At 40.6% G+C, this 24857-nt stretch overlaps 3 protein-coding genes across 3 annotated transcripts; 2 read left to right on the forward strand and 1 right to left on the reverse strand.

Moving 5' to 3' along the window:
* The first annotated feature begins 330 nt into the window (after nt 1-330).
* LOC137868969 (rab11 family-interacting protein 1-like) lies at nt 331-12885 on the forward strand. The gene is made up of 6 exons (XM_068706029.1): nt 331-817; nt 7495-7916; nt 8021-9767; nt 10444-11310; nt 11694-11790; nt 11993-12885. The coding sequence occupies exons 1-6, from the start codon at nt 459-461 to the stop codon at nt 12197-12199; spliced, it is 3699 nt and encodes a 1232-aa protein (XP_068562130.1). The 5' UTR covers nt 331-458; the 3' UTR covers nt 12200-12885.
* A 437-nt stretch (nt 12886-13322) lies between these two features.
* brf2 (BRF2 RNA polymerase III transcription initiation factor subunit) lies at nt 13323-16941 on the forward strand. The gene is made up of 4 exons (XM_068706031.1): nt 13323-13637; nt 15368-15427; nt 15543-15864; nt 15961-16941. Exons 1-4 carry the CDS (start codon nt 13484-13486, stop codon nt 16754-16756), a joined length of 1332 nt encoding a protein of 443 aa, XP_068562132.1. The 5' UTR covers nt 13323-13483; the 3' UTR covers nt 16757-16941.
* Nucleotides 16942-17752: 811 nt separating this feature from the next.
* LOC137868634 (prolactin-releasing peptide receptor-like) lies at nt 17753-24339 on the reverse strand. The gene is made up of 3 exons (XM_068705512.1): nt 24277-24339; nt 21953-22421; nt 17753-20721 (listed from the first exon to the last, which is right to left on the reverse strand). Exons 2-3 carry the CDS (start codon nt 22393-22395, stop codon nt 20088-20090), a joined length of 1077 nt encoding a protein of 358 aa, XP_068561613.1. The 5' UTR covers nt 22396-22421; nt 24277-24339; the 3' UTR covers nt 17753-20087.
* Nucleotides 24340-24857: the final 518 nt, after the last annotated feature.

Consider the following 24857-nt stretch of genomic DNA (forward strand, 5'->3'; position numbering starts at 1 on the left):
AAGAACATGTCTTAAATAAAAAAGATTTAACCAACTAAGGGACTTGTGATGATTAAAAACTGTCAATTTTAGTTAGTACCCAAATCAATCAGCCAGTCCAGTCCTCTCTTGAATGTAGCTGCTGTGATGCTGATGCACTCTGACAGGTGTCAACAAGGAGCAGGTGGGGCACGTTGGCTCCAGTAAATGGTTGTTGTGGTGTGAATGGGCCAAGCAGTGTGTCAAATGCGTTTCGCGTAATCTGTTAATCTGGGGGCGTGTCTCGTTTAAACCAAGGACCCCTCTCGGTGGTAACCACGCCCAATCAGCTGTTTCCTCAAATGCATTGAAGCTCACGGGGAAAACTTTTCCCCGCTCCTGCTCAGTCTCTACCCTGAACCAATTTGTAGACTTTCACCGCGTTTTGTCCCTGACTTTAATTCCTGTGCGGTGTTAATCCAGCGACGAGTGGTGTCGGAATGTCTCTGGCGGATCAGCAGTGGTGTCCCACGAGCGTCCAGGTAACGGTACAGCAAGCCAGAGGCCTCAGGGTGAAGGGGAAGAGCGGCACGAACGATGCGTACGCGGTCATGCAAGTGGGCAAGGAGAAGTTTCAGACCTCGGTGGTGGAGAAGAGCGTGGCACCGGTGTGGAGGGAGGAGGCCGCCTTCGACCTGCCGCCGCTGCTGCTGCATCAGGACGGCGGAGGAGGCAAGGAGCGCGGCACGCTGCACGTCCACGTCCTGCACCGGGCCCTGGTGGGTCTGGACAAACAGCTGGGACAGGCTGTGGTCAACCTGCTGCAGCTCAGCGAAGACAAAACCCGCAACAAAACCGAGTAAGTCCCCACAGCAGGAAGTTTGATGGTCATACAAAGAAAGAAAGAAATGGTTTGAGAGGGCAACCAACCATTGTTATACAGATTATTGTCCGGGTTGTGTGGTCCATGTCAGCATCCATGTCAGCAAGTGGCCAAACTGTTAAAACTTTTTAAAAAACAACCCACATGATCACCTCATTTTTAAGGAGTCTGGGCATCAGACACACAGTTATGTCCTGTTGGTTTTTCCCAGTCCTCTGAATACAAGGCTGTGTTCTATGCAAGTTTACTCTTTGCTCTTAGGTGAATGTAAATAAGGAAAACATGGGGGGGGAATAAACTGAGTATAGCTTTGATTTTCATCTGCGTCACAGGGGAACAACTCATTGTTCCTGGTTCTGTCAGTCATACTGCAGCTTTGTGGTCTTGCAGTACAAAACTCCATAATCCATATTAAGTTCATAATAATTACAAACCATGTTTGTTCTTTTGTAATAATTGAAGTATACAGCATCTGTAAAAACAGTAGATTAATGTTGCCAAAGGAATATCTTTCCCTTAATTTGTGCATTTGCAAAGACTCGGTGGAAGCGAGTTCCTGGGATATTTGCACCTTTTTGCCACTGAGGTGAGGTATTTGAGCACACAGAGTCATGCATTAAAAAACTGGACCTAGTTGCTGAAACGTCTTGTCAATGAGCTAATCAATGAATCAATTACTACTATTTAAGCCTCTACCAAACAAATGGCATTCATTTAAATGTAAAGGAGGCATCATTGAGTGTGTCTAATGGTGGGGTAGCCCAGTGGTGCAAAATAAATCATTCTATTGAAGTTTCTTTGAGGAATTAAATGCCTCTGCAGCTGAACCTGAGGACAGAAAAAGTGTTGCTTATGTAAAAAAAAAAAAAGTTTCTCCTTTTTAAAAAACAACCCACATGATCACCTCAATTTTAAGGAGTCTGGGCATCAGACACAGTTATGTCCTGTTGGTTATTCCCAGTCCTCTGAATACAAGGCTGTGTTCTATGCAATATGTAAGTTAAGTGAAATGTTACTCTTTGCTCTTAGGTGAATGTAAATGAGGAAAACATGGGGGGGGGGGGGGGGAAATGAAATGAATTGAGTATAGCTGCAGTATTCCTGGTTCTGTCAGTCATACTGCAGCTTTGTGGTCTTGCAGGACAAAACTCCACAATCCATATTAAGGCCTTAATAATTACAAACCATGTTTGTTTTTGTGTAATAATTGAAGTATACAGCATCTGTAAAAACAGTAAATTAATGTTGCCAAAGGAATATCTTTCCCTTAATTTGTGCATTTGCAAAGACTCGGTGGAAGCGAGTTCCCGGGATATTTGCACCTTTTTGCCACTGAGGTGAGGTATTTCAGCACACAGAGTCATGCATCACTACGCACACCCGCTTTGGTGGGTTCGACTTCTGAATGTTGCTCACTCGCTCCGGTGCAGTTTAAGGGATTTGTTCCCCTGGCAGCAGCCTTCAAGGAAGCCAATCAGCATTACCTACTCAGGCGAAAGACGTGAGTCAAAGGATTCACTCTTTCGGTGGCTGAACTTGTCAACAATGGACAGTTTCCCCAAAGAAGACCCAGAATTCACCTCACTACGCCCAATGAGGCACATTTTTGTGAGAGGAAAAAGAAAAAAACACGAAGCCTTCAGATTCTCATTATACCGTATTCACACCCAGCAAAGTAGGTGAAGTAATTAACTGCAGCCAACCGGTTTTACAGGCCTTGCCGGTGCTACTGTATGGTCTCGGTAATGGCAACCATACCTGCTCCTTTTTAAGCAGAAAAGATGCTCTTCAGTCTGTTTTAAAGAAGAGGTTTAACATTTTAATTCAAGATGTCCTTGTTAAAATGTGTAAAAACCAGACCTTACAGCCATGTCTGTAGTTCAGTGAGAATAGAAAATGTTTTGTTGTGCTAAGCTGTTTCTAAGAATTTTAGTCCCCCACCGCGTGACCGGTATTATACAAAAGCCTAAATACACTCACACACGCACACTTCCTTCTCCCACCTTTTCCAAGGTTGTTTGTTGTTATTTGGGTTTGGCTGCCCCGTTTGATGTCTTGGGTCATCTCATGAATTGCAATGTAGTCCATAGCAAGTCTAGATTTGATGTTGATGACTGCTTATGTTTTGTTCATCATCAAACAATATAGATATGCTGTCTGTTTGTGTTTCAGCAAACCTTTTATAAAACAGAGCAAGCTGTTAACCTGCTTCAGTGAAAAATCCATAGTTGAATCAGATCTGAGAGCATTAAATAAGCAGTTGGCCACAAATCATTTTTCATACCATTCTGCCTGCCTGTGGCTATTGTCCAACTCTCTCGGCATGCTAAGCTGAACTTTACCTGGCTGTGGGTATAGTTTTATGAGGATTTCTTACCCCAGAAAATACTTTGTTTGTAAAATCAACAAACATGCTCTACCTGGTGTTGAGTAATGCTTAACTTTGAGTTCTGTTGATCTATCTCTGTGAGCTCGGGGAATGCACCTTGACTCTGAGGGCTAAATCCAGCTTCAGCCTCACATTCCTGACTGTTTTTTATCTATGAAAGCCAAACAATGATGGCAACAGAGATGGTCTTGGAAGGTCAGTTTTTCTGAGCAAGACCACTGTGTCTGTGTCGAACTACGACGGACAAACATGTTACATGAGCTGCCAGTAGACTACAACAGTTCTACTGTTTGAGGTACATGGTGTTTGCTGAATTCAGTGAAAGCAGTTAGTCCACCAAGTTCTAATCTTTGAATATGTGTTGCTCGCTAAAGAAGGCACTGCTGGTAGCAAAGTCGTCACTCAGAAGTATTCAGGAACTTTTAGACAGAACAGGTGGGAGTGAACAGAATTCATAGACGTTTATTTATCAACTGGATCTTATACCTGTGCTTTTTACTTTTTCTCTAAAAATGTCTTCTTCTGTGAAAAAGGCCTATTTTTAACTTAAACTGTGAACTACATGGGCATTATAAAACCCACATCAGTGAGGCTACTGACACGCTGTATGACATTTATTGAAGTGCAGTTTTGGTCCTTGGACATTGTCACTGTTTAGTTGTTTTACTCACTCAGGCAGCTCTTTTGGCCCTCACACAGCTGTGCTCTGTGATAAGAAAGGCTTGAGCCAGGCAGTCTTATCAGTAGTTCAGGCTTCACAAGGAAGGATGTGTGTGTGCAGAAAGTAGAATATATCTACAAACTGTTGAGTCATGCATTATCCTCCTCTGTGCTGTACAGCAGAACACTGTCAACTCTTCACACAGGTGTGAGATTACGGAGTTTAAGGGCACCATCATCATTATTGTTGTTGTTGTTGTTGTTGTTGTTGTTGTTATTATTATCATACAGTCCCGGTTAAGTGAAAGTCATTTTTAATTCCTCATCCTGCACACTGCTTACTACCCCAACCAGCTAACGCCCAAACACTTTTGCAACTTCCCCTCTGTGTAAACTCAACTAGCTTTCTTCTCTTTTTTTATTTCATGTGGGATGTATTTGTGTACATGTGGCATCAGTGAAGTAAACTAGTTGTTCAGGGTTGTGATTACACTCTACATTTCAGTATAGTATACAAAATAAACAAAAATAAATGCATTTATAATGGTATAGCAAAGGCTGCTGTAGTACCTTGTCAATAAGTACTATTCACCAATAGTATACTCTACTGATAGTACATTCTAAAAACTACTTTTTTTTTTTTTTTTACAAATAACCCAATTACTAATACTATCATTCCATACTGTGCTATACTAGGGTACAGTAAAGCATATATTGGTTTATTAATTGCACTTCTACTCTTAAAATATACTAATATTGTAATATAATACACTAACTGGTACACTATAGCATACTAATATCAAATACTATATTACACTAAACTGTGATGCTATTAAGAAAATTGTTGGTTTTCCAGAATCATCAATATAAGAAAAACACATGTAACTAAAATGTGCTATAATCATTTTTTCTTTATATAATAAGATTGACTTTCTGTAGTCCATACATAATATTTTTTATTTTATTTTACTTCCATACATGATATTTTATGTTTTATTTTACTCTGTAAATTGCTGCTGCTACAAACTAATTTCCCCCTGGGGATGAATACAGTTTATATCTATCTATCTATCTATCTATCTATCTATCTATCTATCTATCTATCTATCTATCTATCTATCTATCTATCTATCTATCTAGTGTCCAGCCCCTTCATACTATGCTTTGAACCATCACATATCCTTTTCTATTATACTGTTAGGCCATATTGATGGGGGAGAGGAATTGTATAGTTCAGTACAGTCCTACTTTGACAATGAAACTTGGACCACATATGTCACTGTGCATGGGAGTAAGAACATAACGGCTACAGAACACTTTCTACATTTGCATGATAAATAAATGCAATATCTTTCTAGCAGTGTTTTGTTGAAGGACGTTCATCAGGCAAATCATGAAGAAGTCCCTCAGTGGTTTATTTATAATGTCAAGGCCTGAAATTTGCAGATCACATCCCATTACTCATAGGCAGTGTGGGAGGCAAGGGAGCTGAGACTGCAGTCTCACTTATTTGTCAATTTCCAGGAAAAGAAATTTCCCTCCTTTTTTTGTTTGTGCAACACATCTGAAGCAGTGCTGAGGGTGAATTGCAACATCATATCTTATTCTGTACCACCAAAAAGACTATATTATGTCTATATTTTATATTTATTGCATTTTAGGGAGAGGAGTTATGTGACAATGAGGGGGGATAAAAACTGTTTACGGCAAATAAACACACAAACGCAGTGTGATATATTTAGAAGATAACCTTTACTTGCTCTTTCTGTTTTTAAAACCACATTTTATAACAAAATCTGTTTATTTTGAAGGTAACTTTCTTTTTTTTCACATTGCAAGAACAAACACACACACACATTTTCACACACACACACACACACACACACACACACACACACACACACACACACACACACACACACACACACACACACACACACACACACACACACACAGAAATGCACCCACGGCCCCTTCCTCATTTCCTCATTTCCCCAGGAATCCAGATTTCAGTTGAGTTGTTTGTTCAGTGGTGAGCTGACCTCAGATTTCTGCCTGATAGGCACTTTATATGCTGACTGCTTCTTTTCGTTGTTCTGTTAAAGTATTCCACTTATTCTGAGACCCTTCTGTCAGTATTGGGCCATGACTCTTGAGCTTTGGAAAGCTGGCACATCCTCAGTGGATAGCTTAATAACTTGGTTTAGGATTTTCTACATGTTTTTACAAGACTTGCATTTTAAGACGCTAGTTTAAGGTTGTAACCAGTGTTTATATCCATATGGTATTTTATTGTCAAGATACACTTAAATGTGGTGGTTGTTTAAAACGTGATGATGAGTTTTATAGCAGATTGGTTTCCCGTGAACATGTAAGTGTAAGTATTGTGAGAAGAGACTCATCTTGTAAGATAAAAAACTCCGTCCTTCAAGGGGCCGACTGTTGCGGGGTTAGATGTTTGGGAACGTGCACTTTATGCACAAGGTTGAACATCACACGGGTATCCAAGGCATAGTGGGTCATCAGAAAGCCTGCTGGCTATACGTCTATGCTACAAATCTGGTCCTAAAGTTGTGCATTTTATTAAGATCTGAGACATTGGATGAAAACATGCATAAAGGCTCTCAAAATATTGGTGAAAAAAAAGTATACACAGTACAAGCATTCATAAATTCCCAACATGAGAGGCTGTCACAGGCAGAAGAGTGTTATTATTATTGTTATTTTTGAAACTTTCCTTCGTGGTCAGTTTGCTGGTTGTGCTTAGATCCTCAGACTTTCCAAAAACATTCAAGTGGCTGCTGAGTCACTCTCCATTTGCTACGGGACGGATAATAGTTTCCACAAAGAAGCTGACGAGGTCTAAACATCAACATACTGTTCATGAATCTCAGTCTTTTAGTGTCTATGATTCGTTTCAGTCATTCAGTAGATTACATTACGGTGAATAATAGTCTGTAGCACCTTGTTATTGCGGTAAGTGTGTGAAGCAATAGATCTTAAAAGTTAGTAAAGGTATTTAAATACAGAAAAGACAGTATTTTAATTTTCTTGCTTTATAGAGTTTCAGTTAATTTAGTTGTCCAACCTGCAACTTTTCCCATCTTTTTTTTTTTTTTTTTAATCAATCTCATAGCATTTCTTTCAGCTTAAAAGCTCTAAAACCCCTATGTACTGTAAGTACGTAAGAGCCAACTCTCAGGAGTTTGTAGAGACCCAAAACGGAGTAAGAGTGAGTGAATACTGGACTTGCATTCATCAGGGGACAACAAAACCTAGCTGAAATGAATGTTTACGTTTCTCTTTATCGGCTGGATTTGTAAAAGTTTACCAAATCAACTTTAAAGGTCAATTTGTCTTAATTTCACTGCCAAGTGGCCAAAAATTGTTAAATTGTTAAAAATTGTTATTGCAGGTCTAAGAATGTTTTTTTAACCTCAGAGAGCAACACTAAAACAAGAAGTCAATGACTTCCAGAATAACATATAGAATGTTTGCTTTACTTTTGAAATAATGTTTGCACAATTAATCAGACATTTGGGAATTATATCTCGTAACATGTATTAAAAAAAATGTATTCTAATGAGATTCTTCTCTTTAACAGATGGTTTAAGTTGCTGGACAAGACTGGCAAGGCAGACAAAGACCGAGGAGAGGTGCTTTTGGACATCAAGTTCATGAGGAACAACATGACTGCCAGCATGTTTGACCTCTCTGCTGCCGGCAAATCCAGATCTCGCCTGGGCAAGTTCAAGGACAAAGTTCGTGGCAAGAAGAAGGAGTCCGACACTGCGTCTAACGTGGTGCCATCCTTCACCCAAGTCCTGACAGACAGCGATGAGGAGGGGGACGGTGAGGTAGCAGCGGGCAAGGGTGATAAAAAGAAGAAACATAAGATGAAGTCTTTGTTTTCCCACAAGTCCAACCTGCAGAAGAACATGTCTCAGTCCATGACCGTTCTGACTTCAAAGAACTTCTCGCTGAGCGACAGCCAGTCGTCTGGTCTAAATGTGGATTCCTCTGAAGGTTGGGAGCAACAGTTTTTAATATACTCCATCACCCCCTATGTCATTTATTTTTCTCTTGTACGCTGTCAATAAATACATGTTAATTTTCCCATGTCCCTCCAGGTAAAAAGAAGTTCAAGTTCCTGATACATAAACGCTCAAACAGCTCAGATGGCAAAGATGCCTCCTCCGGTAACCAAAAACAAGGCGCTGCAGAGCAGAGTAACATGTGCATCAACGGCAGTCATGTCTACTGTGACGAGCCGCCGCCCCGGGCCTCTCGCACCAGCTCAAACTTCAGTCTGACCAGTTCAGGCCACGGCTCCATGGAGGACGTCCCTGAAAGCTTTCCTTCATCTGTTGATTCACTGAGGGCGGTGAGGCAATATTCACCATGGACAGAGGAAGAGGAGGAGGAGGAGGAGGAGGAGGAATTAGAAAACACAAAAGAGGATGTGGGTCAGCTAAGAAGGGAGGAAGAGGAAAAGATTAGGATGGAGGAGGAGATGAGGAGAGAGGAAGAGGCTAGAGTTAGGACAAAAGAAGTAGAGCTTGAGAGGTTGGCTGATGAGAAGAGGAGACAAGAGGAAGAGGAAAGGAGGACTGAAGAAGAGAACGTTAAAAGGGAGGAAGAAGAAAAGATTAGGAAGGAGGAGGAAGAGAGGAGGCGACAAGAGGAAGAGGAGAGGGTAAAGAGAGAACAAGAAGAGCGTGAAAGATTGGCAGAGCAAAAGAGACTACAGGAACAAGAAAGAAGGATTGAAGAAGAGAGAGTTAGAAAGGAGGAAGAGAAGAGGATTAGCAGGGAGGAGGAGAGGGTTCTCGAAGAGTGGAGACGAAAGGAAGAGGAGATGGTGAGAAGGCAGGAAGAAGAGGAACGAGAAGAAAAGAGGAGGATTGAGGAACAAGAAAGCAGGCGAAAGGAAGAAGAAGAAAAGATTAGGATGGAAGAGGAAAGAGCTCGGGAAGAGAGGAGGAGACAAGAGGAAGAGGAGGGAGTGAGGAGACAAGAAGAGGAGCGAAAATTAGCAGAGGAAAAGAGGAGACTGGAGGAAGAAGAAAAAAGGAAATTAAGTGAAGATGAGAGGATCAGAATGGAGGAGGAGATGGCTGAGGAAGAGAGGAGACGAGATGAAGAGGAGATGAGACAAAAAGAGAAGCTTGAGGAACAAGAACGGAGGCAAAGAGAGCATGAAGAACGGATTAAGGAGGAGGAGGAGAAGGCTAGGAGGGAAAAGGAAGAATGTGAGAGATTGGTTGAGGAAGAAAGGATTGAGGCAGAGGAAAAGATTAGATGCAAGGAAGAAGAAAAGATAAGGGAAGAGGAGAGGGTTAGGAGGCAAGAAGAGCGTGAGCAGTTAGCAGAGGAAAAGAGGATACTAGAAGAACAAGAAAGGAGAATTGAGAAAGAAAGAAAGCAAAGGGAGGAAGAGGAAATGATTAGGAAAGAGAAGAGGAGACTAGAGGAAGAGGAGAGGGCTAGGAAAGAAAAGGAAGACTATGACAGATTGGTAGTAGAAAAAATTAAACAGGAACAAGAGAGGAGAAAGATTGAAGAAGAGGAGAAAATTAAAAGGGAGGAAGAGGAGAGGATTAGGAGGGAGAAGAAAGTCGAAAGGGAGAGGAAAGAGGAGGCCAGAAAGCTGGAGAAAGAGAAGTTAACAAGAGAAGCAGAAGAGCTGAAGAAGGACAACAAAACTAAACAGAAAACTGTAGGGAAGAAACCTACAGTGGCTGTGGAAAGCCCTGCAGAAGTCATTTCTACTAATCCATTTGATGAAAACTTTTCCAATAATCCCTTTGAGGAGATTCCTGACTCACCTGCTGGACCCGACAGCCGCACAACCAAGGTGCCAACTGTCCAGCAAAGGTTAGAATTTACATAAAAACATACAAAATTTGGGAAATGCTATACATGTGCAGGAAATGTTATCTGAATGTAGATTATCTTTTGCTTTCAGTCAGTCACATCAACAGTTCCTCTCAGCACTTCTCTTGTAAACGCAGCCCAAAGTTGACACCGTCATGAAACTTGCATAGCTTTGTGTGTTGGGGTTGGTAGCGTGTGCAGACACATTCATGTGTGTGTGAGCAAGGATATGTTTCTTTTGTCAACTGAGAATCGGGGATCATTGCACAGTCTCACCTCATTAAAGCAGGTGACATAGGAACAGCGAGTAATAATGACTTGAAACCTTGGGTAAATACTTTGAGTGTGACGGTGAAGCTTGGTGATCTCAGGATGGTATCGTCTTGGTATTTTAGAAGATCTCTCATCTCATCTCATCTTCAACCGCTTATCCGGCTTTATTTTAGAAGATTTTATTCTTTATTACATCACTACATCTCAATACATCACATTGCCTTTATGATACATCTCTTTTTAAGTGAACATTGTGTGTTCTTTGTTCTCTGTTTCAACACAAGGTTTTACTAGATTTTAATATCTTAAATCTCAATTTCAACATTCAAGAAAAGTTATCTTTTGTTTTCATGAGTATTCAAAAGTATGCTTTAATTTCATGAAGTCTGTGTCTCACTTCCAGGGTTCAATCTACAGCACAGTCGGTAGGAAGCAAGCCTGTTTCCTCTGATGAAAAGGACCCTATTAACGCTCAACGGGAGAGACGACCGGCTCCTCAACCTCCAGGAAGGAATCCAGCTGAGAGACCGAGTCAGAGGGAGCAGGACGGACAACATCTGGCAAAAATTAACAAGAAGAGTAAAGACAAAGACATCAAAACCGTCAGCGTTCTCCCTCAGCGCTCGGTGCAAATGATCGCTCCTCTGACTAGGTCTCCCACAGAGGCGATGAACACCCAGAGCTTGACGCAAAGTTGTGCCACCAAAGAAACATCAAATGTAGCGAAACACGGTAAACGTACTGCTCCGCCTAGACCTCGATCTGAGGACGAAGGGCAATCATCTGACCAAAAAACAGCCCTGTCTTCTGATGACAACATTTCCCACGAATGTGGCTCAGAGGCAAAACAAGTCTCTAGCGTTTATGGTTTGAATCCATTTGAAGACGATGAAGATGAAAATGCAGCCCAAGATGATTCAACCACCTCTGGTAATACTGGTTCAGTACAATGGCCTCCAGTCGTGTTGCAAGCTGCTGATAAAGACACCGCCTCTCAAACAAAAATCAAATCCTCAAAAGCCCGCGCTCCCCAACTTCCTGCAAAGATTGCCCCAATGTCGAGCACTTCAATCAACCAAAACCCAGAGGGAGGCCATGTTACAGGTGTGACTGTTACCAGTGTAACCCACACATGTGACCCTGCGCCAGAGGCCGTAGGTCCAGTGCGTGTCCAGGAGGCTCCGCTACAAGAGTCCCAGCCTGTGCCAGTGCAGAGTGCTGGGGAGGACACAGGTGGGAAGAAGGTGGGGCCGCCGAAAACTTCACGCAGGTGAGGTGGTTCAGACCCTCAACAGAATATTTATATAACTCATCAATCTCCTCTTGTATTATAGATCACACACCACCAGCTCCCCAATCATGACTTTCATAAAAAGATTCATAACGCCGCACATTCCTAATGTAGAGTCTTCTATCAATCATCCTTTCATTCTAAATTCATACTTGTTCATTATCCGTCTTTGCTTGTATTATTGATGATCTTGTATCTGATAAGGTCGGTGTGGATGACTGAGTTTGCAGCGATGATACAAACATTCTGTGTGACTCGTGATTGCTAAATGGTTGCTAAAATGATACAGCTTTAATACTTCCTTTAACTCTCATCCAGTTAATGCCTGCATTGTTCTTTCTTTTTTTGTTTTGTCATTGCAGGCTTCAACCCGTAAAACCCCTTAATCCTTTGGAACAGCAGTCTGTTGCGGTCGTTCAAGGGGTTAAAGATTCCACAGGCATCCTTTGTGACGTTCAGGTGAAAACAAAGGTTTTTCTTTTTAACCAAACTTTTTATGGTGGTTAAAGGATGTTTTATCTCTAAATTAAACAAGGAAATAATCTGTTATATGTAAATGCTTGTTCATCAAATAGCATCAACATTTGAATATTCCATTTGTGTCATATTTGTGTTTTTAATATACACATGCATATTCTTCATGATTTTTGTACTCTCACAGGTAAATGACTCTGGGCTGAAAGGGCCCTACTCGCAGCTGACTCAGGGGGAACTCATCTCTCTGGTGCTCAAACAAGAAAAGCAGCTGTCAGAGAGAGACAAAAAAATATCAGAACTGGAGCTGTACATCGACAACTTGCTTGTGCGGGTCATAGAAGAGAAACCCAGTATTCTCTTGTCCCTGAACGCTCTGAAAAAGGCTGCCTAGGTGGACTCACAGCTGACCCTTTATCTCCTCTGTTCCTAATCAGTTCAGATCCAGTAATTTGACAGTACCACAACCGAAACGTCAAAATACTTGTGAATTACATTGTGAAAGGTAGCTGGAGTAAAAGTTTGGATTTACAAGGTTTCACTATATTGGCAAATAAATAATGACAATTTAAATATATTTTGTAAAAGACATCTTGCAGAAGCTGTTGCAGATTTAACTAAAATCTGTAAAATTGGGGAATTATGTCAGCTTGCAATCAAAGATGTTGAGTACAAAGAATCTAAATTTTTCTAAATATTTAGCAATATTTCTTTACTGCATAATATACGTGTGATGTTCTTACATTTGTTTCATGTTCAGAATTAAATTCTTTCCAGAAATTGCTTGCCAACATGACATAATTACTGAATTGTTTTTTAATGATAAAAAATATTAATTATAAAAAGCAACTGTTTTTCTATTGACTGTTGATGTCAGTGTGAAGAACGGCCTTCTTTTACTGTCCAAACTATGGACTAGTTATATAGATAATAATTCTTGCTCTTGTACTGAATGTCAAAGTTTACATGCTTCTACTAACCCCAAAAAGGCACTTTACTCTTCTTACACTGTTAACATGATGTTCACTGTGTAAAATATGCAAAATTAAATAAAGTTCTTCTTTTTCTGATAAACGGACATTTGGCCATTTCTGATCAATAGTCTATCTCTGTAGTGTTGTGTGCTCTTTGGGATTCACTATATTCTATACTTTCCTCCAAATTAACTATGTCCTCATTTTAAACTGTTTCTAATATCTATTATTTACGAGTGAGAGCTTACTTAATAATTTAGGCTTTCATCTCTTCAAAAATAAATCTATTCTCTAGACTTGTTTGCCGTATTCCTGTGTCTAACGTTAGTCTTCGTGTAATGTAGGCTACTGTAAATCAAATGTTAAGAATAGTTTTATCAGTGAGGAATGAGGCTGTATATAGATAAATGTCAGTTTTTGTAACCTTGATTGACAGTCTACCGGTGTGCACTGTAGGCTATATTTATGTCAGGACCAAGCGGAACCTTCGGCTTCCGAACGTTTGTATCTACCCGGACACATTATATGCGCCCCCCCCGGCGACGTTCACTGGTCGTTCCGCAGTTGTTTATAGTTTCCTCACGCTAATATCGAGCCAGTGTAATTGCGTAATTGCATGTGTTAAAGATAGTCACCCGTTTCGTATTGTTCATCTACAGTTTTCTTGCAGCTGTCCCGCTCGCGGAGTGCAGGTCATTTGAAAGATGTCTCGTGCGGGTTTGAGCTGCCCGGGCTGCGGCTCCTCAAACATTGTAGATGATGATCTGTACTGTCAGGCCCAGCTGGTGTGCGTGGACTGCGGCTCTGTGGTGTCCGAAGGGGCTCTGGCCTGTGAAAGCGAGTACGTCGGAGGTTCAGGTATGTAACGTTGCATGAGTTAAGGAGCAAGTGTTCCCTGAATTGTTTGTGGTTCTCACAGTGACGTCACTGGATATCACGTTTAAAAGTGTATTATGTTTGATTTAACTGCAACGTTTAAACTCGCCCTGCATAAATGCTGCAAGCATTTGGGAAATGATGGGGGGAACAATAGGCTTGTTTGAGATGAGCCAGGCCTGCGCAGAATTTATCACCGGTGATCGGCGGACAATGCATGCCGGTTAGATTTGTGTCCGACTATATCCCACGAGAGCGAGGCGTCCGCAGATTTTGAAGCCAGGCGCCGCAGTTGCTCTCCACCGACTGCATGACTCCAATGCATGATGGGAAACGCCTGTCTCCGGATCAAAGAGCTGATTGGCTCTTAGCTTTGACAACAAACGCCACGTTTTGTAGAAAATCCAAATTTTCTGTGTAATTGTAATATTTAATGCTCGATTGTTGGCTTTTAGTCGCACGTTGTGCGACGAAGGTTTAATTTAACAACATATGTTGTGTGATTGATAATAATAAAGCTTATTTATACAACACATATCAAAGCAAGTAGCAAAGTGTTTCACAGGCAGACATAAATAGAACAAAAGATTGCATACAATGCAGATACACGCATGTTTCCACATAAATATATATTTACAAACTAACATGAATAAATCTGGTTTGCAAACTACAAGTAGCCTGGATCGGATCTAACAGCAAGTAACCTTTTCTGTGAAATGCTACTTGGTAATAGCCCGATTTAAAACTGATTATTTTTAGGCTGGTATTGATATCGCATTTGGGCAGAGAAAAGATCTTATTCGACAACGATACAATAATATCTCTTTATGTTTTGTGACACATCTTGCATGGCTGTGACACTATTGTGGTGACAGAAGGACATAAACACCAGCAAAGTACTCAGAACCGCCTCTGTGGTAGTTCTGCTGCAGTAGGTGTCCTCAGGACCACCAAGCTGTTGCCATGATGACACACAAAGACTCACAAGGGGAAAATAATACCAGCGTCGCTGTCATGGCTAGTGATAATAATGAATCTTGACACATACCAGACAAACTATGTAAAGGAGACACTGTTTCTAAATGATCTCAAACATACTTTGGCATTTCTGTACTGATATATATATATATATATATATATATATATATATATATATATATATATATATATATATATATATATATATATATATATATATAAAAAAAATTTGGATCTTTAAAAATAGTTTTTTTTTTTTATTTGTTGAACTGACCCTGTAGGTAAATACTGGGATGTATCACTAAGATGACAACTATGCAGCATCCTTGTGTTACTGTAGATCTTCTCTTGAGTGCAGAGGAGTGAATTGTCCAGAGTAAGACCAACATGTCCCTCAGTGTGTCCTGCAGCAGCTTCATGGATTGTAACATGGCCAGATTAACCCATCAGGGGCTCTTAGTGGTAATTTGGTTGAACACGCATGTATTTAGGCATATGCTGTATTTTTTTGCTGTCAATTTTGACAAATGGCCCTGAGGACTAATAATAATGTTGATTTATTATGTTAAAATATTGCAAATGCCAAAACACGTTCAGTTAATCAAATTACCTCAAGGCAACACGGTGAAGACCCCTGAGGGTTTGGGGCCCCGGAGCAATTGCCCACTTTTAAATAGCATGGTGATCGATGCATGTTGTGCATTAGACTTATTTCATTTTTTTTTTTTTAACAGATGTCAGCTACAGCCGAACCACAGCTGAGGCCAGAAGGCCATGTATGAACCTGATAAAAGGTGAGATCTTGTCTCCGAGGGGAGCTTGTTAGAGATATTGTTACATAGTAGCTCTTCTATATATACACACGGGCGATCTCGCTGCTCTCATACGCTCACGTGTTACCCTCTGCAGGTGTTCAACGTGTGAAAGCCATTTGTCGGATTCTCCGGGTCAACAGTGAGATCGAGAAGCTCTCGCAGACCTTTTACAACCAGGCTTATCAGCACGACAGTTTCATAAGAGTGAGCCTCCGGAAGAAGGAGGCTCTGGCTGGCTGCTGTGTGCTCGTAAGCTGCAGATTGCGTCATTGGCCCATAACCATGGGAACCATCAGCTGCCTGATGGATGCTGACCCGATGGTGGTGGGAGTGATTTACCAAGAGATGGTCAAGATCCTCAACATCGAGGCTCCGAGCTTCAACGTCACTGATTGGATGGAGGCCCACAGTCACGAGTGAGTGAAGGACAGAGGTCTGAATGTTTCTGTTGAATGAATGACCTCATCAGCCAAGACTTACTAAAAAGAATGTTGTTTTCTTCTTTCTGTCAGGTACAAAATTAGCTCACTTCACGTTCCTGAAGAATTGGCTGAGAACCACAAAGACTTGACCAAACGCGCCGTGGAGCTGGTGGAGCTGGCAGCAGATGCCTGGATCGTGACTGGCCGTAGACCCGTCCCCATCATGATGGCAGCCATCTATCTGTCATGGCAGTCCTTGAAACCCAACAAGCACCGCTTGAAATTAAATCTGGACAAATTCTGTCAGCTTGCCAAGGTGAATAAGCACAAGCCTGCTTTGAAGAGGATAACAGAGATGAAGGAGGTTCTGTGTAAGCTGGGTAAGGAGATTCCCTGGGTCAGGGAAGCGGTGACGCCAGACAATGTTGTCCATCAGGTGGATGATATTCTGACTCACAGGTACGCGCTGCTCAGGAGGGCTCTCAGAACCCAAGAGGACGCCCTGCTGGCAGAGAGTCAGACCAGCTGTGAGGAGGCCACTCCCTCCCAAACCTCTGAGCTTGTGGATCGGAATCCAAATGCATCGTCTGCGGAACAATGTGAACTGAATGCTGAAATGACTCAGCGACCGGGAGACGATGACCCATGCACGGTGGAGGAGCTGCACAGAGACACTCAGAAGAGCGAAGATCCAGCACCAAACTGGGGGAAGAGAGTGCTGTTTGCTCCCCCGTGTGTGGTCCACGCCAAGAAAAAGAGAGCGGAGCAGCCCGAGCTCAAGGATGTTACCGGAGATGAAGAAATATCTGACGGTGAAATTGACTCGTACATCCGCACTCCTCGGGAAGCTCAAGAGCTTGCTCTGGCTCATAAGATGCTTTCTTGAGTGACAAATCATTACCCGCTGTGCCTCAAGACCGAATTGTTCAATTTCCATGAGCATTGGTTTCGTGATAAGAGAGGCTACAACCTTTTTGTATGTAGTTTTATTCAATAAAAGATCATGCATGTTTTCGTTTTTGCTGCTTATACTTGATTTACTATCAAATAAAGTTGTGTTAAAGTCGTTAACATTTTTTGGATCAGTGAAATATGAAGGGTGAAGATCTCCACTTCAACTGCAAAATGCTTTTCTTTTAAAGGATATATATATTGGTAATAATAGTGTATAAATTACATTTTTGGTTTTGCCCATCGTCCACATCACTTATAAAAGTGCCCGATGTGAAAGTATTTACCTGGTTTAAAATGTGTGATGTTGGTCATTTATTGATTTTGCATAATTAGACCAACTTTTTATATAATAGGGCTTCTTCTAAGAGGCCTTTTTAACATGTCGCCGTAACAAAATCAAGACGTCTGCTGGGTAAAGGGTCTATTATGCCGAGCCTCCGATGCAGCCTTCATTTATTGAGTTGATTGAATACCTACTTACCAAGGAGTACTTTCATAACGCCTAAAAAGGTTTTTACGGTATTACTTCTCCATTACACATTCACTGAAAATGCCAGCATGACATTCTGAATATTAGCTGCGACTGATTACTCTGTTAAAATCCATCTTTCCACTGCCAGAGTATGTGATGTAATTGTCAAATTCTTCAAAGAAGAGAGCAACTTGAATCACAGCAGCCCCTGGGATTTATTAAGTTTAATTTATTATTTAGTTTTTGCAAGCGCTGAGCTCTTGTGGAATATAATCTAGAATACTAGTTAATGACTATTCTTTATGTATAGAACAGCTGACAGCATTCAGGCCCATATACAATACTACTACTGTGGTGGAAAAAAAAATCCTATACCCGCTTTGCGTGAGTCTTCTAATGCTGAAATACATATTACCAAAAACCAGGTTGTCTTTTAAGTATTTATTCTCTGCGGAATCATCAAGGTTCAATCATCACAACAGAATGCGTACAGTCTCAGTGAGGAAGAACCTCGAAAAAAGTGAACAAGCTTTCTTTATACAGAATGAGCAAAGGTGGGGGCCGATGGCCGATGTTACAGACGTTTCGGTCTCAGACTTTTGGTCTCAGACTGATAGGAACAACAAGTGAAAACAAATGGCCAGCAACCAAAACAAGCGGCCCAAAGGCCTTGGCATGGAACATTCTCATACAACACAGTTAGTTATCTATGTGAACAGGCAAGGGAGAATTATTCTTTTGCACAACAGAGACACGGTGAAGTTCAACAAAGTCCAGAGCAAAATGACTTCTGCATGAATACAATATACTGAGTAGAAAATTATACTACGTAAAAAATTACCATTACACTACTCACTCACCTAATCTTTTCACTTTTTGACCAGAAATTCAAATGTGTTGAATAGAAACAGAATTGTGCTAAATTGGGCTTATTTCACGGATGAACGACTGCAGAATTGAAATCCTTAGACTGCAGGAAATTTACTTCATTGTTGGCAAGCACCAAGCATGCTGAAACGATCAATAAATTCTCACATTGTTTCAATGTCCTAAACGGGTGTAGTTGATATGCATAAAACACTTCTGTCCTCCCTGTTATTTAATTAGTAAATTCAGGAACCACCCCCAAGTTGGATAGACTTTAATTTCATTGTGCACTCACATTGATCTGAAGCAGATATGTTATTCAATCTCTGTATTTTTAGTCACAATTTACCACAGTGTGTTAGTACAGGCAACAGATCAAAGAACATACATGTTATGAACATCACATCACAAATCCTACACACAGTTTACACAGTAAGTTATAAGACAATACACCGTAATACAGTGTGCACCCAAAAAAATGTAATCACAGAGTCCCTTCATGCGATCAGATGTTGATTGAAAAGAGCAGAAATAAAGGCACATGTGTTTTACATTCTGCTGTGGTGGAGGTCAAATAATGACAGTAGCACTTGAAACTTGTTTGATTTTGTCGAGTTATCACTGCTGCAAAGATAAATCTGTCTGCAGGAAGGAGACAAAAATGTGGATACAGAATAGGTGACTTGACGGCTATAATGGCAACTAAATAATGGAAGTGAAAAAACAATCAATCTTGCTCATTTTGCATAAAATCTCAAGAAGCAATAGAAATGTAAGCAGAGAACACAAAGCAACACAGAGCCAACCACCACACAATGATTTTTATTTATTTTTTACAGCTAATACTGCTATCGGAAATAGTGTGATGAATTATAATGTTGAGGTGCATATTCATCCACTACAGGTTTTAAGAAAATGAACGCCCATGGGGAACAGGCTAATGAATGTAATTTATTTGACAGAAAGGAGCACCACACCATTAGTTCTGACAGCAGTGGAAACAATCACATCTGCAGTGACCATTTCCAAACACAATTTGAACTGTCACATTTTGTATTCATATCCAATACAGCTACACTTTGTTCAACATGCTTAACTGCTATCTAGCTTTTTTTAAGGTAATTTAAAAATAGTATCCTCATTAATTTGTTAAAGAAAATGCTTAAGATCTCTTCTGCATCCATAATGTTTGATCATTACATACAGGTCTGATGTGCAGCATATGAACAATATACTGCATTAAGTATTTCAGATACACAAGCATTCATGTCTCCAAAGCTTTCTCAGTTTTATTGGCACAATTTGTGAACGTTTAATTGAGAGGAGTACATTTGTAGTAAAAAGGCTGTTTTTTTTTAATCCAACAAATTAACGGTCTGGTTTTCATAAAATCTGCTTTTTATATTAATTGTCCCCAGAGGATAAGTCAGAATGTTACCCTTTATTTAGTGACAACATGCTTATATTGATGAAATTGGCAGATTGCCATGAATTTTACTGGGCATCGGGCACTCTCATGGATTCTGAGTAGATGAACCCTTTCGGCTCTGGACTTTTATCGCAAAATACATCTAATGCCTGGATTGCAATAAAATGTATTGAAGTTCATGGTCCACGGAGGATGAACACCAATTGACTCCTGCTAAATGTTTTGGCTTTTTAATTTCCTATCTTATATCTTTAAATTGACTGAACACCTCCATGCTGCCCAACATATTGACCTCTCCTAAAGAGCCAATAGATTGTCTTTGTACACAACATTTACTAAACTAATGGCTGGATTTCCACAAACGTTTCTGTGAATTTTACTGGGTGCCAGAAGATGAACTCCACAGCGCACTATCATACACAGTCTCCACTTGTACTTAAGTAGAATCGGCAAATTACACTGAAATAATGTCAAAGGATTCTCTTCACCGGGTAATTACAAGACCACGCTGGCGGCACAGTGATTTGCAGGCACTCCAATGCGATGATGACACTTGAACATCTTCCGCAACTCAGTGCGGAAGCGGTCGTGTAGCCATGCATAGAGAAAGGGGTTGCAACAAGATGAGCTCATGGCGCACAGGTGGCACAGCAGTTGGATGAGTAAAAAGTAGCGCTTGTTAATGAGGTGAATGTCAATGTCTCGCAGCACATTGAACACATGAATAGGAAGCCAGCACACCGCAAAGGCAGACACCAAGAGTGCGACCAGGCGAAAGATCTTTCTCTTGCGAGCTTGTTGAGCTCCCGCCTGGCCTTGTGTCCTGTGGCCTGGCGCAACACACTTCCTCAGTTTGACGGTGATACAGAGATAAGAGACAAAGACAGCTGACAACGGCAGGACATACGTGACCAGCAGGGTGCTGTATGCGTAAGCACGTCTTTCTTTCTCTTGACCCAACCAGAATTCCTCACAGATGGTGAAGCCTTCCCCTTTGAACTCCACGTGGTACGTGTGGGCGACTGCCGGAGCCACCAGCCCGCAGGACAGCAGCCAGATGCCGGTGAGCACGGAGGCACAGGTGGCCACAGAGGTGCGCTTCTTCATGAGATGAACTGTTGCATAATATCTGCAATAAAGAAAGAGTAGTGCTTCATAACAAGGGCACAACACTCATGTTTAGTTAATGCATGTTGATCTAATGTATGAATGATTGCGTATTTTATAAGGAACAGGATATTATTTTAAGTATTTATGTTAAATTAGTTAATCAGCTCTAAAAGTAACTGCACAGAATCTCAAAGCAGTGCATTTAGTTTACATTTTCAAAAGCAAAACTGTGCAATAATGATGTTGATAGTAACCTTTATTTATATAGCAGCACCTTTTGTGGAGGATATACAGCACAATGTGATCTACATCAAGACAAACAAAAACCAAGCTTTAAATTTGACCTGTACAGAATAATAAGAAAAAGAGGAAAATCATTTCCATTTAAAACTCTTAAGATTGAGCAGAGGTACATGATAAAACGGCAGTAAAAAGCTAAGGCGGGTTTTTGCTTAGAAGCCTCTGTTGATGTTGATGTTGCTGTTTTCGGCTCAGCTGAAAGGAGATAAATGAACAATTTGAGGGCAGAAATGCAGAAGGAAGCTTTACTGTAGCTGTTTGAATTTTGAGTACAGTGAGCAGCAGAGTAGGTGGATCTCAAGGGTCTACGGGGGACGTGTCTCTGCAGCACATTGTTCTGTCTCTGCACAAAGTGTAAAGCTGGATAATTGGATTTTGGTCTGTGCCCATCAGTCACATACTGCTGCAAGCAGCCCAAATTGTTTTGCATTTGGTTGTTCATAAATTCACAAATGATTTACAAGCTAGTTTTTACATATACAAAATAAATGAGTTTGACTCATGCAGCTACATGTGTGATTTTTTATTATATGATTCATTTATAATTCAACTGTTAATTAAAGTTTCTAATTTACCGATTCATTATATGAGCTAACAAAAACTTGATTATTGATATATATATTACACCAGAGGAGTCATTACATCCTGTATTATGGCATACTAATCATACCAAGTCCTATTTTTATCATTCATTTATTAAGCGTAATGAACCGTTCATTTTTAAGTGGCATTATTAAAAGTGCAATCTATCTGCACATCTCCATAATTTCTAAATGCGTATGAATGACAATTGATGACAGATAATTGTTTAATTTCCTGGTTGTCTAATTTCTGGCTTGTCAGTTACACTGTGAAGAGGATTCAAAGAAAGGCCAAAAAAAACAAAAACTTTAAAGACAATTCAAAATGTCATGTGGCATCATTCCTGCAGTGCAGAGAGATCCACCCACCTGTCCACAGCAATGGCAGTGAGCGTGAAGACTGAAACGTAGACTGTGACTGGTTGGATGAGGAACACCAGATAGCACATCGGGCGGCCAAATACCCAACCGTGTGGGTTGAAGGCGTAGGCGAGGGTGAAAGGGACGCAGGTCACACACATGAGCATGTCAGAGAAGGCCAGGTTTCCGATGAAGAAGTTGGTGACGTTGTGCATTTTGCGGGTTCGACAAATGACATAGAGGAGCAGGTAATTCCCAAAGACGGCCACCACCACAACGAGCACATAGCAGGGGATGATGAGAGGCTTGAATGTCTGCAGCAGGGCCACATCTGCAAACTGGGAGGTGCGGTTGGTGGAGCCGTTCTGCACGGCAACCTCATAAATGTGTCCATCTGTCTGTTCTCCTGACACTGACGGCTGTGTGCTTCCAGCACTGTGATTGCCCACCATGGCGGCAAAGCTCAGTGTGCCAGTACCTGCACGGTCCAAAATACAGTAATTTGCAGCTGTTATTATAAAACATTAACAACTTCTCCAAATGTCAATTCAGTGTATTCAATCTAAGGTGCATGCATAATGTAGATGTAATCGTAAACAATATTCTGTTCATGACATTTACAAAAATGGAAGACCATTATTGGATAATCATGCTTTTACCAACATTCTCTCAGGCGAATACCACATTATTGAAGGGTGTCTAATCACGAAGGCATTTAAATGCACAACATTGTGCGTCTTCACTAGGACATACAGTACTGTGTACAGCATCAGTGAAACATTTATTCAACATGACTGGGGTGCTGGATTTCCATGCATTTTTTTGTACTTTTGTTTCTTTGCTGATTATTATTGTCACAGTGAATTAGTGGAGAATGGCTTAGAGGGATAGTGAAAGAAAGGTAAAACTGTAACATTCCCTTTGACATGAGATTTCTATATATTAAATCTTCAGTGCAAAATCCCTTTAAAACAATATGTTGAACTCAACGCCAGCTGGCTCATGCAGTGTCTGGAATTTGATTTCTAAATAACAAGAGAAGAACTGCTTTTTTAACTTCATATTGTCTTATATTTTTACTGTTTTTAGATACATTCAAATCCATTTTGTGACATGAGATTTAATACCTTATACTTCACGGTCACCTGGTGAATCAGATTACTGAATTAAAACTACAATTTGTGGATGAAATAACAGAAACACCGTACAAAATAATACTCGTGCATTGAAATGATTTTGAATCTTTTGTTGGGATTTTTCTGATGATTCATCTTGAAGGTCATTTTTTTAGAGAATGTCTTTGATGCATTAAGGATGCTGACTTTGCTGTGTCCATCTTACAGACGGACCACTGCTATTCATCAGCGGAGCAATTCTGTTTGAAATCCAGTTCAAAAGATCATATCTGCAGAAATGAAATGCAGAATATTCATCTTCATAAACCAAATTAGTACTTTCATTTTAAAATGGGGCGTCGGGACTTGTGTTTAGAACCAGAGCGTGGCCGGTTCAAGTCCAGCACGGAGCAAGTACCGAGTGTGGACTGGTAGCTGGAAAGGTGCATGCTCAGCTCCTGGGCACTGCTGATGTGCCCTAGAGCAAGGCACCAAACCCGTAAGCGCTAATTCCCTCCAACTGCATGTCTGTGGGTCCTGTGTGTGTTTGTAAAATAAAAAAGAGTGAGACAATTTAACTCCCCCTGGGGATTAATAAAGTCATTCTTCTTCTACAGCAGACACTTAGTCTCCACAGTGACTTTCCTTGAATATGATTACACATACAGTATGAACTGAAACCAAATAGCACAAGTGTAGAAACAAAATAATACAAGTAATAATACTGACATTTTTTTCCCCTGTTTTCTTCCTATGAGATAGATGTGTTCATGTTCACAGTGTCTGTATCCTTCTCAATTATATGAACACCATATTCAAAGCTTTACTCATTATAATAGAAGTCTAGATACAACCAAGCTCTGGCACATGCTGTTACCCCCTACCCATATATCTGTCAATACACATGTATTGAAAAACAAAGAATGGCATTTTTGAAATACATATGCATAACCCAGGGTGTGCAAATACATATTTCCTGATTCATAAAGTCTTTGCCTGAATTACAAACAAACATAAGCACTGTACATTTTGACATTTAAAAGATGATGGTGTGAAAATAGTGTATTATTGCAACTACCAAGATATCATATTTATCCATTAATGACATTTCTGTTTTTTTGTTATTTACTTATTCTGTTCTTGGAGAAAAGATACTACCGCTACCTATGAATAAACATTCAAACAAATACAGATAAAGAATATTACACGGTAACTCACCTGTGATGGTGTTTCTTCGTGTAAAGATGACTTGAGTGTGAGAGTATGAAGAGGGGACCTTCCTTGTGCGCTTCTTCTCAGTGAGTGAGCTGAAGAAGCTGCTGTTTTAGAAAAAGCGAGAAACAGCGAGAGAGAGAGAGAGAGAGAGAGAGAGAGAGAGAGAGAGAGAGAGAGAGAGAGAGATGTCCGTGGAAATGACAGTAAGCCAATAAGATGGCAGAGACTCAAAAAGATTCATGTCTGGGTTGGCCATGACGATGACATTTGATCTTGAACTGATTGGTTAGTGGTCAGGACTGATAACGACAATAACGGTATGTATTGATCTGGTCACAGACATGTGCAGGACTCTATCTGAGAGCGGCTTGATTATTGTTTATCGATGCATGCACGGATGCATTGTCAGTTCTGATTTAACACTTTATTTATGTACCGTTAGTGCACTGTTTTCACAAATTGTGCATTGATCATTGATTATGGATGGAGCTGATTAAACTGGGAATTAGAATTGTTGTGATTTTTATACAAGCTTTGGCATAGATAGAAAATGATCTGCAAACTATCTAGGTGACCAAAAATGT

This window comes from Cebidichthys violaceus, unplaced genomic scaffold, assembly GCF_023349555.1.
Source record: "Cebidichthys violaceus isolate CVI_PGR_0920_01 unplaced genomic scaffold, fCebVio1.0.p SCAF_12, whole genome shotgun sequence".
In the NCBI taxonomy this organism is placed as follows: Eukaryota; Metazoa; Chordata; class Actinopteri; order Perciformes; family Stichaeidae; genus Cebidichthys; species Cebidichthys violaceus.